At 41.8% G+C, this 19,263-nt stretch overlaps 2 protein-coding genes and 1 long non-coding RNA gene across 6 annotated transcripts in view; 1 reads left to right on the forward strand and 2 right to left on the reverse strand.

The window, feature by feature from the left end:
* UQCRC2 (ubiquinol-cytochrome c reductase core protein 2) overlaps positions 1-7,077 on the reverse strand; it is a 34,363-nt gene extending 27,286 nt beyond the window's left edge. Inside the window, exons 1-4 of the mRNA XM_006153261.3 lie at positions 6,954-7,077; positions 3,397-3,480; positions 3,150-3,299; positions 1,428-1,492 (exon numbers count right to left, since the gene is read on the reverse strand). Coding sequence (XP_006153323.1) covers positions 1,428-1,492; positions 3,150-3,299; positions 3,397-3,480; positions 6,954-6,986 — 332 coding nt within the window. The 5' untranslated portion in view covers positions 6,987-7,077. The remainder of the gene's footprint in view (positions 1-1,427; positions 1,493-3,149; positions 3,300-3,396; positions 3,481-6,953) is intronic.
* A 33-nt stretch (positions 7,078-7,110) lies between these two features.
* Positions 7,111-7,663, forward strand: LOC106735380 (uncharacterized). Its single transcript, XR_003550195.1, has 2 exons — positions 7,111-7,185; positions 7,267-7,663. It is a non-coding gene; the product is annotated as an uncharacterized LOC106735380 (long non-coding RNA).
* Positions 7,664-14,676: 7,013 nt separating this feature from the next.
* The window catches only part of LOC102502973 (ATP-binding cassette sub-family A member 3-like), a 100,838-nt gene continuing 96,251 nt past the window's right edge, over positions 14,677-19,263 (reverse strand). For 3 of the 4 annotated variants that reach the window (XM_027773743.1, XM_027773742.1, XM_014589658.1), the window contains 2 exons: positions 15,261-15,334; positions 14,677-14,806 (listed from right to left, as the gene is read on the reverse strand). In XM_027773743.1, coding sequence (XP_027629544.1) covers positions 14,687-14,806; positions 15,261-15,334 — 194 coding nt within the window. In that variant the 3' untranslated portion in view covers positions 14,677-14,686. Of the gene's footprint in view, positions 14,807-15,260; positions 15,335-19,263 lie in introns of those variants that run through there. The other variant, XM_027773744.1, reaches the window with a different exon arrangement.

Raw genomic sequence — 19,263 nt, forward strand, 5'->3', positions numbered from 1 at the left:
AAAGATGAGAAATTCTGGGGATCGATGGTGGTAATGTTTGCTGTCACTTAATGTCAGAGCTGTACACTGAAGAAAGAAAACATTTTATGTCAATATACCATAGTTTCTAAAAATGGCAAATAGTGTTGAGGATCTCTTTGTACTTCCCCCAAGATAATTCTTTACTTTCTCCCACTCTAGAAATAACTGGAATTATAAGCGATACACAGTATTCTTTTGCTTAAAAAATAATACATCATACCTTAAAAATAATCGTGAAACTTTTTTCACATAATTTTTTTAAGCGCTGTTAGACTGATACAGACCTAGTTCATTCCTTAATTGTAAAGTAGTCCCATCACACAACTTTTACTTTCTTTATATATTTCCCTAAAAATGGACATTTAATCACTTCCCAGTCTTGGGGCCAGCAGGTGGTATGGTGGTTAAGGTGCTAGATTCCCACATGGCCAACCATGATTTGAGCCCTGAACCTGGAACCTTGAAAATCATGCCAGGCATGTATGCATGTGTGCCCCGAATCCTGAGAGAATGGAGAAGAGATTGTGGTACAGCCATCTCCCTCCAGGTGGTGGTGGTAGGGGCGATTTCTCACTTTCCCTCTTTGTCTTTCTCTGGTAAGCACACATGACCTATGGCAAAAAAAAAACCCAAAAAAACAAAAAAAGTTTCCAGTCTTTAAAATAAAGAAGAATGTTTCTGTGCATGTGAGTTAAGAAAAAAATTTTTTTCAATATTATTCAATATTTCTTGATTCTTCTCTGAGTGGCTATATGACTTTGTACTCCCACCAGCAGAAAGAGATTCTCCATTTTCCTTATCACTGCCAATACGTGATATATTAAAAAAAAATGATGGGTGGTTTCTGGCTTCTTTTTCTGGGAATAGCCTGTTCCTATCCTGATTTGTAGTTCTTATTTTTCCAAATAGTAATCCTGTGTGTTATGTGTATTAAAGATACCTATGTAGTCAGTTTCTTAAATTTTTACTTGAAGTCATAAAGCTGTTTCACATTTTGATGTAGTCAAAGACATCAGTCTTTTCCTTCTTGTGCTCAATTAAGAAATTCTCAACTGGGCCCAGCAGATGGTATAATGGTTACACCACTGGACTCACACGTAGTCGACACTGAGTCCTGGACCCAGTGGCTTAAAACTCACACTGGGTATGTATGCCTGTGTGCCCAAAATCCTGAGAGGAAACTGGAAGAGAAGGGATTGTGGTGTGGCCATACCCCTCCCCCTGAGGGGAGGGTTGATTTCTTGTTTTCTGTCTCTCTGGTGACTGCACGCACCCTATAGCAAAAATCTCTATTAAAACAAACAAAAAAAGAAATTCTCAACCACCTTGAAAAGAAATAAAAAGTCCCCTTACAACTAAATACCTATTGGCATTTTTCACTATTTACTCCCTATTACTTAACAAACCTTAAGTTACCACCAACTGCTTCAATTCCACGGGTTATCTTGAAAGATGATGCTCCTTTTGTGGTCTAGGAAAAAAAAAAAAGCATAATTTTCTTAGTTTGTTTTTTTTTTTTAAAGAATTATTTCATTTAATTTTATTTATATTTGACCAAAGAGGGACAGAGTGGTGGTAGGGGAGTGAGAAAGCAAGTCACTGGGTCCGGGACTTGAACTGCAGTTGGCCATGTGGGAGTCCAGCGCCCTTAACCACCAGGCCACCTGCCGGCCCCATTTTCTTAGTTTTTTATCCTAAGTTTTCCAATCAAAATCACTGTCTCATTGCCATTAGCTGATTTAGAAAGAACTTGACTAAGTAAATAGTCAAGTTATGTGAACCAGAAGAAGAAGCTTTCCTATCTTTGTTATAACCAACCAATTTCTTTGGGGGGGAAAAAAATGTATAAAAGAGTACAATAATAATAAAACAAAAGCCTACATATTCATCATCTAAAACTTGAATTAAATTCTAATAAATGATTAATTCTTTTAAATTTAACATGAGAACTAATTATTTTTAGGTAGGAATTACAAAGTAAGGTTCAACAAAAGCGCAAGTATAGATATTTATATAAAGTACAGTAATAATTCCATTATCAAATACAAGCCAACTGGATTTATTACTCTACTCTGAAACTTACATAGGGGAAAGGAGTAATTTTCTTTTGATTTTTGGTACCCCGCTCCCCCTGACATTTATGTTCTAATAACAACTTTTAGCCAGATATCAAGGTGATACTTTTCTGTGGCAAAATATCTTATGTTTCTCATTTATATTGAGGGGCTGGACTGGGTTGTTTCCCCCTGTCTCCCAAATACACGCCTGGCCAGAATGCGACTTTATTTGTAAATAGGGTCTTTTCAGAGACTTAAGTACTTAAGATGAGTTCATATAGATTGGGCTGAGCCATAAATCCTATATGACTGCTGTTCTCCTAAGAGACAAATCTGGACACAAGGACACAGACTGAAGGAAGGCTATGTGTCAATGGATAAGAGACTGAAGTGAGGTGGCAGCAAGTCAAGGAACAAAAGATTGATGGTTGGGGCTAGCAGGGGGCGGCGTGGTGGTTAAGGCGCTGGACACTCCCACATGGCTGACCAGTCAGCCGAACCTGGTGACTTGCTTTCCCACTTTCTCTTTGTGTCTCTCTCTGGTCTAACTAAAATAAATAAATGAATGAATAAATAAAACTAAAATAAACAATTCCTAAAAAAAATACATTGCTGGCAACTACCCAAGGCTAGAAAGAGGCAAGGAAGTATTCTACTTTAGAGCTTTCAAAGGGAACATGGCCCTACTGACACCCTGACTTTGACTCCTGCCTCTAGAACCATGACAAATAACTTTTTTCTTATTTTTCTTTATTCATGATAGAATGTATGCATGTGAGACTAATGGGAAGTGAGACAGACATGAACATCTCATGCAGGGTCTGGTCTTGCTGCGATCCCCTTTCTCCAGTCCTCTAGCCTGTTGGACCTGGAGCACTTGCACACAATGCCTGGTGAGGTTCGAGCTGGGCCAGGATTTGCTGTGATTGCCATGTGGGACCTGGTTTCACTCAAGCAGTGCATTGTTGCTGTGCCACAGAGCCGGCCTGAAATTTCTTTGGTTTAAGTCATCTGTTTCATGGATCAAGATACCAAAGCATTTCCAGACAACAAGGTAGTAAAGATACTTACCAAATTGGATGCAAGACGGAGCAAATGAGAGGTTCCCAAATTGTTGGAGTCCTCATATCTACTGCCTGCTTTAATGAACAATCCAATTCTTGACGCAGGAGCATAGTTTTCCAGAGAAGCAATCACTAAGCCATTAGGTAATTTGGTAAACTGTGTTGAAATAAAGCAGATGTATGATTAAAGTCTTTTTATTACCAAGAAGAGTAGGGTCTGTGTGGGTTTCAGTGAGCAGCTTAGTGGGACTCACCTCAAGGTCCTGAGGATGTGGAAGAGCTCCAGTAGGCGCAGCTGTGGCTTTCGCTTTGGGGGCAACTTTGAGGGAATAAAATCTCTAAACACAAAAAGATTACACATTTCTTATAAGAATGGTACTGACTGTAACAGCCTCCATTTTGCATAATATCTACTGTGGATTTATTAACCTACCAGTTTATCCAAGCCATTTTTTTTTTTTCTGGCGAGTTTTTTGCTAAAGGGCATGTGGGCTCACCAGAGAGACAGCCAAGAAATCACCCCCCAAGGATGATGACCACACTGCAATCCTTTCTCTTCTATTCTCCTTCCAGGACCTTGGCATGCACGCACATGCACCTGGCTTGAGTTTGAAGCCACTGGGTTTGGAACTCAAACCACGGTTGGCCATCAACCCTAACCCTAAACCCCCTTGTGAGTCCAGTGATGTAAGCACTTCACCATCTGTTAGCTCCTACCCAAGCCATTCTTTTTTTTTTTTTTTTTTGGTTTGCTATAGGGCGCATGCGTTGGCCAGACACAGACAGAGATACAGAAAGCGAGAAATCACCCCCCAGGAGGGATGGCCACACCGCAATCCCTTCTCCTCCATTCTCCTCTCGGGATCTTGTGCACATATGCACACACGACTGGCGTGATTTTTAAGTCACTGGGTCCGGGACATGAACTGCGGTCGACTACGTGAGAGTCCAGCGACATAGCCATTACGCTAACTGCTGGTCCCCCCAAGCCATTCTTAAACCTCTTTGTTTTACTATATAAAGAAATGTATTTTCTCTTAAATTTAAAATATCTTATTAAAGTTTCAAGTGGTTTCTTCTAGCTCTAGTGCTTAGAATTTTTTTTGTGTTGGATTGCCACATTCAAATTCTTCTATAGATTTCAGTACTAATGCTTCCTTTATCTGCCCAGAGTCTCACCTACTTAGTTATTTTCCTATTGTAATGACTTATTCTCCTTAATCATGTCATTAACTTTTAGAAAAGACAAAAATACAACAGCTTTCTCAGAGCCCTCAATGTTTGTCCTTTTATCTTCACTCTCTTGTGCACTACATATACTAAGACAGACCAAATCAAGGGTTTTTCCTTCTTGGGATGAATAAAAATTTAGTTCATCCTGACATTAACAATATCTTCGTCCACAGCAGATTCTGAATAAATAATATTGCAGTTATTGGTAGGGTAAAAGGTCATCTGATATTTCAGATAATGGATCTCAAACTCTTACTTTTTATTTGGTTTCTTTGAGCAAATGATATACAGAGGCATAAGGTATTCTGATTACGACCAAAGCTCCCGAGGTTACTAGTGGAGATGCTGGGTAAATAAAATTGGTGCTCCCAGGAACCAATGAATACCTTGTTGGAGTTTCTGGTGAACCTCCACTTCAGAGGCTGTAATGTTTCCATTCTGTGCTGTCCAGAGCTGTTTGCTATACAGCTACCACCAGTGCTGTACTAAGTCGGCCACTGCTTATCACTTAGTATTGCTTCTTAATTATAAAAAATTGGCTTTGCTTTATTATCATCAATTTAGATGGCCAGATATGATAACAGTTGTGACTTTGGTTTTTGCTTTTCCAAAAAGTAAATTTTAAGAAACATGGGCATAGCACATTCAAATGAAAATACTCCATAGTTCTATAATATTTCCATTGCCAACAGAGACTTAATTGTCTTCCACTCAGACGTTTCTGAAATAGTGACACTTTATTGGTCATTTCTTATATGCCCCATTCAGGTCCACAATTATCTTGACGGAGTGAAAGGAAGAGCGAGAGAGAGAGTGAGAAAGCAAGCCGCCAGGCCCCAGACCCAAACTGTGGTTGGCCACATGGGAGTCCAGCGCCCTTAACCAAAACACCACCTGCTGTCCCCGCAGGTCTGGAATTATTCTGATAATTATTACAATTATTGAAGGTTTTTTTAATTACCAAAGGGTGTATACTCTGGACAGAGAGAGAAAGGGAGAAAGACACCCTCCTCCCCCAAGGGTGTAGTCATGCCACAATTAATTTTCCTCCATTTCTCCATCAGGCACGTGTGCCTCCTCGGCGGGTTTCTCAAGCCACTGGGCCAGGATTCAACCATGGTGGAACCTGGATCTCTTTAACTACTAGGCATGTGGGGCTGGCCCCAAGTATTTTGTTTTGGTAACAAAGTATGTATGCTTATTTTCATTGAAACTAAGTGTTTCAATTACAACAGAAGCACAAACACTTGCTTTCAACTTGACTGTTTACTTTGGTCCTCTCATTTTTATTTATTTATTTTAGAGATTTTTGCCTTAGGGCGCATGTGCTCCAGGAGGGGCTCAGAGACAGTGAGAGGGAAAGTGAAAAATCACCTCCCAGGAGGGATAGCCACACCACAATCCCTTCACTCCCATTCTCCTCCCAGGATTTGGGCACTCAAACGCACATGCCTGACATGGTCTTTAAGGTGCCCAGTACAGAACCCTGGAGTCGCCCACGTGAGATCCAGTGCCTTAACCACCATACCACCTGCCCTGAGTTCTTTTTTTCTATAGGTAGATGGAATGGAGGCGATTTGGGGGTCTAACTAGGCTGCACTCAAAAGGGCTGTTAATCATTGGTTTGTCTAGGTAGGCCTGGAAGGGCCACACCACTACAGTCTGGGATTTATGGAACTGCACACTCCGCAGTCCATCTGCTTAAACATAAAGCACAGGGAAATTCCATTTTTCCTCAAGGCATTGGCATTTTAGGCTGGGTAATTCTTCATCGTAGGGTGCTGTTTTTGTGCACTGTAGGTGTTTAACAGCACCACAGGCCTCTAGATGCCAGAAGCACCCTTCCCACAAATTGTGATAACCACAAATGTCTCCAGACATTGCTAACTGTTCAAGTCGTCTCACACTGAAATGAAGAAAAATTCCCTCTTTCCCCTCCTCAGTCATGTTAATTAACACTGACGCTTGAGCGACGTTTAAGTTTAATTAGGGCTGGCAGGGGGAGCTTTTATGCTAAGCAACTTCTGAGAGTAGCCCAACCACCACCCGAAATCAACTCCAGACCGAGAAATGCACCGGTTATACCGCGGGACACCATAATAACTAGCGATAAAGCCCGAGGCACTGTGATAAGCGCCGTACCCGACACTAACTCATACCGAATACTTTTTTCCGCAAACCCACTAACTGCTGGGGAAACATGTTCCGCAACAAACCGAGGAGCAGAAGCCCCTCCCGATGAGGCAGGCAGGGGGCTGGATCTCCCGCCCTCCCCGGCGCTAGCTGTCTCCTCTGCAGGAGTGACCTTCGGCAGCCTCTCCACGGAGTCGCTTCCCCTCCGCTCCCGAGTCCTGTCCGTCTCTTCAGGCTTCCGGACGTCAGGGCTCTCCTGCCCACAGCACGAGCGGGCCGCCCAGAGCCTGGCCCGGCCGGCAGCCCGCTTCACTCCGCAGGGTTCAGGTGAAGGACAGACGGAAGTCCAAGGCTCGGGATTGCAAACCAGGTACCTCCGGTCCGTATCATCCTGCTAACAAAAGACTGTCCTCATCCCTTCCCCAAACCCGCCCGCGGTGCTCACCGAGAAGGTCCCGGCTCTCGTCAGTAGCTTCATGGCCCAGGACAGCTCTGACCCTCTGTCACTGCCGGCTTGAAGGAAAGCAAGATGGTGGCGGAGGACCGGAGCTTCCCAGCGCTCCCCGCGGGCGCGCTTTCCCACGCCCCTTTCGTGAGGGGCCTCTCTATACGAACTGCACTCTACTGCTCCCTGCCCGGGGCGCTAGTGCAGTTCCTCCGAGACCTGGGAGCGTGAGGTGCGTCATTTCGTAAGTAAATGTGCAGGACCTAATGGGGGTCTTTTCCTGGCCTGAGTAGCCACTCGAGTCCTTTTCTAGCTGCGTCCTCGACCGCCCTTTATCCCCCCCGCCCTTTGGATTCTCCCGACCTCGATGGCCCAATGGAACGGCGCCTTTCCCGGACTCCACGCCCCTCTGCGTCCTTCTCCAGGCCCTGGAAACAGTGGTTTCCGGTTCTTCCCTGTCCGCTCCGTGCGAAGGTTTTGGACCTCGAATACAGCCGTGACTCCCTCTCCTCGGTTGAAATCCTCACTACGTCATTAGCTCGGTGAGAGCACAGGTCTTTTCCAACGCGTTCTCTGCCGTCCCCCCTAAAACAGCGGGGCATCGTCACACCTAAGGGCTCCTGCGCCCATGAATCTACAGCCTAGGCTGGAATGACAGAAAATAAGACCTGTAGTTTCTTTGTAAGCAAAATAAATGTTCTGAATGGTAAGGGTGTGTCTGCGACTCGAAACCTGCGTGTTGAGAAAGGTAGTCATTATGACAATTTGAGAGAATAGAGTTCACCCCAACAGCCGCGTGTTAACTAACGGTGCCTTTGTCAGGCACTGTGCTGAAAGTTGAGGCGGGCCCCTGCTCTCCAGGGACTTAACCATCTTCGACCTTGTAAGGTTGCGTGGTTAGGAGCAATAATCAGGATCAATGTAATTTGGGAGTGTGTTAGAGATGCAGTCTCTGGGGCCAGCAGGTCGCGCTGTAGTCACAGCGCTGAACTCCCACACGCTCCACCAGTTTTGAGTCCCAGACCTGGCGGTACCAGGTGAGTGTTCCAGCAGTCTCAAAATCCGGAGCGGGGAGTGGGTGAGAAGGGATTGCTGTGGCCGTTCCCCCCCCACCCCATACCTCCTGGCAAAAACCTGCAGCCCCCACCACCCACCCCCGTTTCATATTGGAGCCGAATCTGTGTTTAAGATGTTGATTCGCATGCCTATTAGTTTCAGAAAGTGTGTTGTAGACCTTACAAGGCATAAGCAAATTAACATCCTTTTTGGCTTATGTCTGAATTGGTCCATGCCAACAACTTTCCTTGCCTAACCATCATCTATTTTAAGATCTAGTCATTAAGAATCTGGCTGGGGGACCCGCAGGTGGCGGTGGTTAGGGCCCTGGACTCCCACATGACTGCTGTGGTTCAAGTCCTGGACCTGCGGCTTGAAACTCACTCTGCGTGCACGTGTGTGTGTGTGTGTGTGTGTGTGTGTGTGCGCCTGTGTGACCCAACATATGACCTCTGAGGTTTTTCATTTGTCAGCTTGAGATAATGATGAGAGTTTGACTTGAGTCACAGCCCTGGTGGCTGGAAAAACTCACCTGGCCCATGTACTCTGTGCCCCAAATCCTGAGGGGGTGGAGGTAGATGGGATAGAGAGCTGGAGGAGAAAGGATTGCATCACAACCATTTCCCATGGAGGGGGGCTGCGTTCTCTCTTTCATCCAGGCACCCTCTGGCAATTAAAAAAAAAATAAAAACAACCTGATGCCAATCCAATTTTGTGCCTTCAGGGCCCAGGGGATACGCTCTCAATACAATCTGTACCATACAGTAGTTTCCTCACATGTGGTAGATTAACACTACTGGTGTATGAGATGATACTGAGTTGGTGCATGAAAGCACACTGTTCTATTTTAATGGTTATGTATTTATTTTGATTATGGCAAGCAATGCTATTAATAAATTTCCTCTTTGTATTTATAAAAGAGTAAGTTTGTTTAAAAAATGTTAAGTAACTATTGGTGATATGGAGATATGGCAAAAATTATGCATGTGTTATACCAACGGGTAAGATTTGGGAAACACCTCTGATTAAGCACCTGCCTTCTTAAAACTCTTCGGTAAGTTACACTATTTGGATAAAGTTCGAATTTGTTAACATGGGATACAGATTTTTTGTCTTTAGGATTTTTTTTTTTGGAGAGGTTTTTGCTATAGGGCATGTGTGCTCGCCAGAAAGACAGAGAGACACAGAAAGTGAGAAATGATCCCCTGAGGGGGGGGAGATGGCCGTGCTGCAATCCCTTCTCCTCCATTCTCCCCTTGAGATCTTGGGCACACATGCACAAGTGTGAGTTTAAGCCACCGGGTCCGGGACTTGAACCACAGTCGACTACATGGGAGTCCAGCAATGTAGCCATTACGCCATCTGCTGGTCCCATCTTTTAATCACTACCTGCAAATTAACTAGAACCCTGAGAGTCCAGTCATTGGAACTTCATCATCCAACAGTTCTTGTCAAATAAGAGGGACACACACCTGTTTAAAAAGTCCTCTTATTCTTAGGTTATAACAAACACCATCATACATCCAACTTTGAGACCCAATATCCTAAAAGGGCAACAGAAATTTTGTTCCAAATGTGATTGTATTTGAAACATAATTCATATCAGCTATGTAAATTACAAAATCCTGTTTATCCAGTGTTTTGCAACAGTCCAAAATTTCTTTTAAACTACTGTACAAACTAGGAATGCCATCTTGTGCCCTACCCAACTCCATGACAGTTGCTCAGGTGGAGGTTTCTGGCATTTTATTGCAGAGGAAAGTAGAGTTCCTGAAACTGTTTCTGGACAGAACCCTTGCAGCAATTTTTAGGTTCAAAATTTATAACCCTACTACTTAGGTTTACTGAATTCATTCTAGATTCTTTTTTTTTTTTTTTTTTTGAGAGATTTTTGCTATAGGGTGTATGTGCTTGCCGGAGAGACAGAGACGGAGAGAGAAAAAGTAAGAAACCACCCCCAACATTCCCTGCCCCTGCTGGCAGGATAACCATGCTGCAATCTCTTCTCCTCCATTCTCCACTCAGGATTTTGGAAACTTGCACATATATGCTTGGGTGTTTCAAGCCTTTAGGTCTGAGATTCAAACTGTGGTCAGCCATGTGGGAGTCCAATGCCTTAACCACTATGCCACCATCTGGTGCCTCATTCTAGATTCTGGATTCTGCTTACTGGTACCTACCTCCTCTTCACTACCTTTGCTGCCCTCCTAGTCTTCCTGATGTGGGAATTTCACAGACATTTAGGCATAAAACTATTCAAGCACCAAACTTAGACTTCTAGTTGCTTTCCCTTTCTTTTATTCCTTTTATTCTTTAACACTTTCTGGTCTTTGTTTTATTTTTGAATATCTCTACATTTGCAAAAGCTCTTAAGCTAAGAACTGGAGTTAACCCTCATGTTTCTATATCAATCTTATAATTAATGCTATTCATTATGCCTGTATAACCATTTTGGCAGGAGGTAAAACTACCATACATAGATTGATATCCCCTTTGGCCTGTAAGCTACTCTAACTATGGTGACCATATAATTTATTATCCAAGTTGAGAACACTTTGAGAGTAAAAGGGAGACTTTTTGTTTAACCAGGATAAAATAAACTAGGACACTGACTCAGCAATTCCATTCTTAGATATATACTCCAGAGAAATGAAAACCAATGTCCTAAGGGCTTACACATAAATGTTCATATCACATTACTCATAATGGCCCAAATGTGAACAACCCAAGTATCTATCAACTGATGAACGGATAAATACAGTATGTCTATGCCAAAGAATACCATTGAACAATAAAAATATTGCACTATGGATGAACCTTGTGTAGGCAGAATAATGGAGAGAGAAAGAATGAGAAAGCAAGCCTCCAGGTCCAGGACTTGAATCTCAGTCCACCATGTGGGAGTCCAGTGCCTTAGCCATCACACCACCTGCTAACCCCCCAAGATATCCATGTCCTAGTTTATAGAACTTCTATGTTACACAGCAAAAGGGACTTTATAGATATGATTAAGGCTTCTGAAATGGGGAGATTATCCTGGTGGGCCCAGTGCAATCATGAGGGTCCTTAGAAGAGAGATAGCAGAAACAGACATGAAATTGTGTGTCCACAAGCTAAGGAATGTGGGCAGAAAACTAGTAACCTCAATCATACTATGTTAAGTAGAAAAAACTCATATCGTATGATTTGATTATTTTTCCCAAGTAAATTTTGTCATAGGGCACATGTGCTTGCCCGAGAGACAGAGAAAGATAGTGAGAGGGAAAGTGAGAAGTCATTCCCTCATCCCCAAGGGATGCCATCCTGCAATATTTTCTTCTCCATTCTCCTCTTGGGATTTTGGGCATGCACACACATGCTCCTGGCATGAGTTTCAAGCTGTTGGATCCAGGACTCGAAATACAGTCAACCATGTGGGAGTCTACACCTTAACTAGTATGCAACCTGCTGGCCCCATGATTGAATTTTGTGAAATTGTCAGAAAAGGCAAAGCTATAGGGAACCAGCAGTTAGCATAATGGCTATGTCACTGGACTCCCACATAGTTGACCGAGGTTCGTGTCCCGGACCCAGTGGCTTAAAACTCACGCCGGACACGTGTGCGTGCGTGCGTGCCCAAGATCCCGAGAGGAGAATGGAGGAGAAGGGATTGCGGCGTGACCATCCCCTCTGGGGGGTGATTTCTCGCTTTCTGTCTCTATGTCTCTCTGTCTGGCGAGCACATGCACCCTATAGTGAAAACCTTCAACAAAAAAGAAAAAAGAAAAGGCAAAGCTATAGAGACAGAAAGATTACTGGTTGCCTGGTTGTTGGGGGTGTGTACAGAGACCAACCATAAGTGGACATAAAGGATGTTATTGGAGTGCTGGAAATGTTCTAAAACTGGATTTTGGTGATGGCTGTACAACTTGGCAAATTTACTAAAAATCATTCAATTGTGAACAAGTGAATTATATGTAAATTATACTTCAATAAAGTTAAATAGTCACCATAACTAAAGAGAGTGGTTCATCACAATCTTCCAGAAAGCTGGTCAAAAGAGACATCTTAGTCATACTCCTCTAGATTCTTATTTGCTGTGTTAAGGTGAGGCAAAGCATTTATATTGTTACCAATTTCCCTGGGTGTATTTGGATATATACCTGAATGTTTCTCAACATATGGCCACTTTTTTTTTTTTTTTTGAGAGGTTTTTTCGCTATAGGGCACGTGTGCTTGCCAGACAGACAGAGACATAGAGACAGAAAGCGAGAAATCACCCCCCAGGGGGGATGGTCACACCGCAATCCCTTCTCCTCCATTCTCCTCTTGGGATCTTGGGCACACACGCACACGCGCCCGGCGTGAGTTTTAAGCCACCGGGTCCGGGACACGAACCGCGGTCAACTACGTGGGAGTCCAGCGACATAGCCATTAGGCTAACTGCTGGTTCCCAACATATGGCTACTTTGAGTGCTTATGAAAAGCACAGATATCTGGGTCCTAAAATAGTTCAACAAATCAGAATCTCAGGGAGTAGGTTTATCATCTGCCGTTTTAATGAGTTTGAGAACCTTTGATATATGAAGTAAGCAATGCTTCTGCTTTTTTTTTTTTTTTTTTGAGAGGTTTTTGCTATAGGGTATGTGCACTCACCAGAAAGAGAGACGGACAGCAAGAAATCACCCTCCAGTGGGGATAGTCACGCTGCAATCCCTTCTCCTCCATTCTCCTCTCAGGATCTTGGGCATGCACGCACACACACGCACCCAGCGTGATTTAAAGCCGCTGGGTCCGGGACTCAAACCACGGTTGGCTACATGGGAGTCCAGCGACATAGCCATTATACCAACTGCTGGTCCTAACCTCCATAGGCTTTGGAGACTTAGTTTTTGTGTGTGTGTTTTTTTTTTAATAAATAATTTTTTAAAATTTAATTTAATTTTATTTTAATTTGACCAGAGAGGAGCAGAGAGAGAGAGAGAGAGAGAGCAAGCTGCCAGGGCCAGGACTCGAATCACAGTCAGCCATGTGGGAGTCCAGCACCCTCAACCACCATGCCACCTGCTGGCCCCGTTTTGTGTGTGTGTGTGTGTGTGTGTGTGTGTGTTTTATCTCAAGTAACTATAGTTTCTGGAATCAGAAACATGATGTCTCCCTTCCCTAAGATGAATAGAAATTACCCATAACAAAATAAACAAAAGGCCAGTGTCATCAGGGGTGGGCCATAGTAGAGGTTTCAAGGAATTTCTGAAAAACAGATGTATGTGTGTTGACAAAGCATGACAAATCCACTGCCCACCATGCATGCAAGAGGGATTTGAAAGGCCTGGGTACAGGTCCTCTCAGTGGAACCCTAAAGAGGCCTAGGGCCTGGTGTTAGCATGTGATTTAGAGATCTAAAACTATAGGGAAAATTGAAAGCATCTAGAATAATTTTTCCAGTCAGCTCCCAGACAATGAAAGCACAGAATATTCAGGCATTAGTAAAGACAACAATGCATGAAACTCCTGTACTTTTCTAAAATGGAGCAACTGAGGCAGCAGAAACCCTTTGAGATGAAAAATAGCATTGCTTAAAACAAAAATAATAACTGAAAGGCAAAATGAGGCAGCCTCTGTGAATGTAGAAAAAAGAAAAGCTTTATCTTGCTGCTTAGAGTTCTGTTAATAGCTTTAGAAGTTATATAAAACACAGTTTTTAAAAATGGTCCCAATCTCAGATTAATGAGAACGGTTGACAAAGTGGCATACTCATGGAGATATTTGTTAGAAGGCAACTTGATGTAGAAATGAAGAGTAGATATTGTTGGGAGACAGTTCTTCACGAATTTCTTGCATTTCTGCATGAATTGATATCAAAAGGACGAACTGCCTTTCTGTTCCAGATTATTTTTTAAAGTATAATTGCAGAGGGACCAGCAAGTGGCATGGTTAAAGGCACTGGACTCCCACATGGCCGACCGCAGTTCCAGTCCCAGACCTGGTGACTTGCTTTCTCACTTTCCCTTTTCCATTCTGTGTGTATCTCTCTGGTCAAATTAAAATAAATGAATGAATAAATAAAAATTAAATAAATAATTCTTTTAAAAAAAAGTATAATTGCAGAGCAAACAACTTTTAAAGAGATAGTATCTATCTCTGGACCATAGAGAAAGTTTACTAAATGTTCAATTAAGAATGTTTCCTTTCAGAGAAAAGGTCCGGTATGTTTACTTACCAGCCATTATAAAATATTTAGGTTCCATAAAGTCAAGTTTCCTTTCATGTAACATGACAGGCATCATCTGGCTCTCTTCATAATGCCCTGTGAGAACTGGTGATCAGCAAACTAGCAGTTTCTTCTCATAATACTCCCACCATTGCCATTGCTTTAACAAAGTCCTCTGACTTTGACCCATGATGTTCATGTCTTCTAGCAGCATCCATGAAACTTTGGTAAACTAATTTGTTTTCAAGTAGGGTAAAACCTCAGCTCCCTCACAGTTCTTGACAACAGATCACTCACCTTAATCTCCAAAGATTACAAAATTTGTGCTTGGGAGTTCATTTTATGTGTACACACACACACACACACACACACACACACACAGAAAGGAAAAAAAAGATTTTTCTTTGTACTCTGTGCAAGCAGCAGTCTAAGGAAGACATAAGGGTCACTGATTGGAACTGAAGCTCACAGCAGCTTTATTTACTAATTATTTTTCCGTTTTATCAATATTAGCAATGGTCAGGAAAACTTGTTCCAGTGTTATCTGACTGAAGAAATAGTCTTCTAAATTGAATAGCACTTTAGCTTCCTCCAAAATACTAAACTCCTTTAATAGAACAAAAAAATGGAGTTACCATTGCAATCTCTCTAGATGAACCTTTTCCCCATCCTATTATGTCTCTCTCCTGCCAGGTTCACACTCAGGGACAAAGAGATACAGAAATAGGAGGAGATATGAAAGTATAAGAAAAGATGATTGGAAAACAGGAGAGGAGACAGTTCTTCATCTCCATTCTCTTGAAGAACATGGGATAATATTAGGTCGTCGGGAAAGTCATGATGTATTTTTCTATGCAAAAATGTGTCATGACTTTCCTGATGACCCAATAGAAGACAGGGTCAGAAGTCCCAATCAATTAAATTACAGTGGCCTTGAAAAAATTCACTTAAAGTTTCTGCTCCTCTGAGAATGCCAGGTTCCCATTCCACTTGAATCCCCATGCTTCCTATTAGATACACATTAGCACATCATTTCATGAAGGTATGATTCCTACATTCACCTTTCCCCAGCAAATTTCCTTCCTGGGAATGTAGTAGCCAATAATCCCTTGATGTTCCTGGTTTATGATGTTACCTAAGAAGAAAAAGATTTTGACAGATAAGTAACAGATTGGGGCCCACCAAGTAGTATACAGAATTCAAAACAAAACAAAACAAAACTCAAGTAGTTCCCATTCTAATTATCCATCCACACCAATGGAAGAGAAAAATATAAGCAGTTAATACAAAAGATGACACAACCTCAAAACCCATATTCTTCAGTATATGACCTTGTTAAGGATTCCAACAGACTTACTTCTTCATGAAATATGGTATAATTGCCTGTAGCTTGTTAAAATTGCAGAGGGTAGGCCAAACACTCTTAGGTGTGGAAAAATTGATAGTTCCATGGTCACTGCAAAACTTGAGACCTATGTGACTCTTACTGGTGTATAGTACTCTGTTATTAAACGTCCTGAAATTAAGTTCATACAAATTGAGTGTGGTTTCTTCTAATAGGTGTGTGTGTGTGTGTGTGTGTGTGTATCTGTGTTTGTATAGGGCAGGATCTCTCTAATAGTCTCATGATTAGACAATTTCATCCTAAAGAAAAAAGAAGGGACCAGCAGGTGGTGTGGTGCTTAAACTGCTGGACATTCCCACATGGCCGACCATGGTTCGAGTCCTGGACCTGGTGACTTCCTTTCTCACTTTCCTCTCTCTCTCTCTGTTTCTCTCTGGTCAAATTAAAATGAAGGAATGAATGAATGAATGAATAAATAAATAAATAAATCTTTTTTAAAAAGAAAAGATAAAAGGAAATTTGGGGCCAGCAGGTGGTGTGGTGGTTAAGGGGCTGGACTCCCACATGGCCGACTGCAGTTCAGATCCCACACCTAGAGGCTTGCTTTTTCATTTACCTTCTTTCTCTCTCTCTGGTCAAATTTAAAAAAATAATAATAACAAATTGAATTAAATAAATAATTTTTAAAAAGAAAAAAGAAAACTCATGTATATAAAACAGACATACAGTTTGTGAAGCATTCTGTCTTTTGGGGAGTGATTTTGTTCTTTGCTTATCTTTTCAGTTTCTTGTAATGCATATATTAACTTAAAAAAAAAAAAAAAGATCATTTTAAAAACAAACAAGTAAGGGACCAGCAGTTGGCATAATGGCTATGTCGCTGGACTCCTATGTAGTTGACCGTAGTTCGAGTCTCAGACCCAGTGGCTTAAATTCATGCCAGGCAAGTGTGTGTGCGTGCCCAAGATCCCGAGAGGATAATGAAGGAGAAAGGACTGCAGCATGGTCATCCTCCCTGGGGGGTGATTTCTCGTTTTTTCTCTCTCTCTCTCTCTTTCTCTGTCTTTCTGGCGAGCACATGCGCCCTATAGCAAAAACCTCAAACAAAACAAAACAAAACAAAAAAACAAGCAAAAGAACCTATCAATTTGAAGGCATTCACTGGAGAAATTAGATATGATAGCTTTTGGAAATATGATAATAATATTGCAGACTTTCCTAATTAATGGAATATATACACATTATCACACACTTAGAGATTATTGCAGATAGAATTGGGATTAAAATATTTTAATGAAATAAAGTATGTCAATAATAATGATTTGCTTTTTTAGGGAGTCCATATGTAGCCTCCACAATTTAAAATCTGTTTTTATTTATTTTTTTTAGTTTTGAGAAGTGAAGGGATTTCATCAGCATTTATATATTCAGATAACCAATTACATATAAGCCTAAATAAAACCAATCTCCAGTAGGCTTTGAGATGGCATTCACCATCTTTAGATGAGCATCACTAATGAATTAACAATTATATCTTCGGAAAGGGCAAATAGTGATAGCACTTACTGAACTGAAATTACTATAAAAAATTTTTAAAAAGCCATTATTAATTTAAGCACAAGCCACTCTTACTTAAGTCAGGATTGCCCAACAAAAATATCCTGTCAGCCATTCATGATCTGAATTCTAGTGTAGGAGATCAATTAAAATATGGTACACATAAAAAAGATGAGCCATTTCTGTTTTGTCATAAATAAGGCAGTGGCCACCTATTACTCATTAGTAGCTTTTTAAAGATAAGCTATCAACTCTGCTTTTCTGGACTTCTTTTTAATGCCAGTTCCAGGGATGTACTTCTTGGCATTCTCCAAGTACTCCATCAGTGTGTCCTCCCCCTAGGTAATGCCTTTGCTCCTGTTGGCATCTGTGTGAGAGAATCCAGGGGCCTGACCTGTCTTCTGCCCAAATAGACCACGGAGATTTGGGCCAGTCTTGTGCTTGCCTCCCTTTTCCACGGTGTGGCACTGGGCACACTTCTGAACAAAAATCTTCTTGCCTTTCTCAACATCATCCATTTTTAATTCTCTCTTTTTTTGCTTGAGAATATAGAGTAACTGTCCAGAAGCCAGACGACCCGTGCTCTCATAAAATTTAAAACATTAAACTGTTTTCATTGTGATATGTATTAACCATATGCGTAGTTTAGTGCATTACAATAGAGTTAACCAGATTTATAACTGACATCAATTCTTGGTACTGGATCAGTCTTCTAAACTTTACAGATATTCTGATAGATTTATAGAAGTATCTTGTTACAAGTTTTCCCAGATGACTAATGATGTTTGGAGAGATGTTTGCTATAGGGCACACGCACTCAACAGAAAAAGAGAGAAAGGACAGAGAGACAGAAAGCGAGAAATCACCCCCCGGGGGGATGGCCACGCTACAATCCCTTCTCCTCCATTTTCCCCTTGGGATCTTGGGCATGCACCTGCATGTGTCCAGCATGAGTTTAAGCCACTAGGTCTGGGACTCGAACTGCAGTCGACTACATGGGAGTCCAGCAACATAGCCATTATGCCAACTGCTGGTCCCTAAAGTCACAATTTATGTGTTATATTTCTTTCTTTTTCTTTAAGAGAGATTGTTTGCTATAGGATGCGTGCTCTCACCAGAGAACAGAGAAACAGACAGAAAGCAAGAAATCATCCCCTGGGGGTATGGACATACTACAATCCCTTTTCTTTCATTCTCCTCTTGAGATTTTGGCACACATGCACATGCACCCGGCATGAGTTTCAAGCTGCCGGATCTGGGACTTGAACTGTAGTTGACTACACGGGAGTCCAGAGACATAATCATTAGAACACCTGCTGGTTCCCTTTCCTTCTTTTCAAGATAATCTTTATATATAAGTCACATGATGGTTCTTTTTTGCTGTCTTTACATGGGGGGAAGTTGTATTTTTAAACAGCTAATATGTTCAAGGATAGTATAGGAAAAAGACCAGTAAATTGGCAAACTTATGTTTAGACAATTTGTATCAGACAATGATTTCACAGCCAAACTACTGTGTGTACTTCTCTCAGGATAAGTCTGTCCTCGGCTTTTGGGTACTGTCTCCCTTTCATGCTAACGAGAATGTTGGAATGGTTCACAATGTATAGTTAATTTATGATCTTCAATTTTTTTTAAAGGTTTTTGCCTTAGGGTGCATACACTCGCCAGAGAGAAAGAGAGAGAAGGAAAGTAAGAAATCACCCCCTGGGTGGATGGCCACACTGCAATCCCTTCTCCTTCATTCTCCTTCCAGGATCTTAGGTACATATGCACATGCACCTGGTCTGATTTTCAAGCCACTGGGTCTGGGACTCGAACCATACTCGACTTTGTGGGAATCCAGCAAGGTAACTGCTATGCCATCTGCTGGCCCCCATGCTTTTCGATATTGCATACAGTAAGTATTCCATAGATATTATTAAGTGAATGAATGGCTAAATAAATATTTAACTGTCTAATGGATATATTAATCATTAATATCACAAAGGTACTTTAGATTTTGTTTTTAATAATTTTGGGACCAGCAGATAGTGTAATGGTTACGTTGCTGGATTCCCATGCAGTGGACTGCAGTTCGAGTTTCAAACTCGGCAGCTTAAAACTCAAGCCAGGCACATGTGTATATGTGCCCAAAATCCCTAGAGGAGAATGGAGGAGAA

The sequence above is a fragment of the Tupaia chinensis genome, unplaced genomic scaffold, assembly GCF_000334495.1.
Source record: "Tupaia chinensis unplaced genomic scaffold, TupChi_1.0 Scaffold000367_1, whole genome shotgun sequence".
Classification (NCBI taxonomy): Eukaryota; Metazoa; Chordata; class Mammalia; order Scandentia; family Tupaiidae; genus Tupaia; species Tupaia belangeri.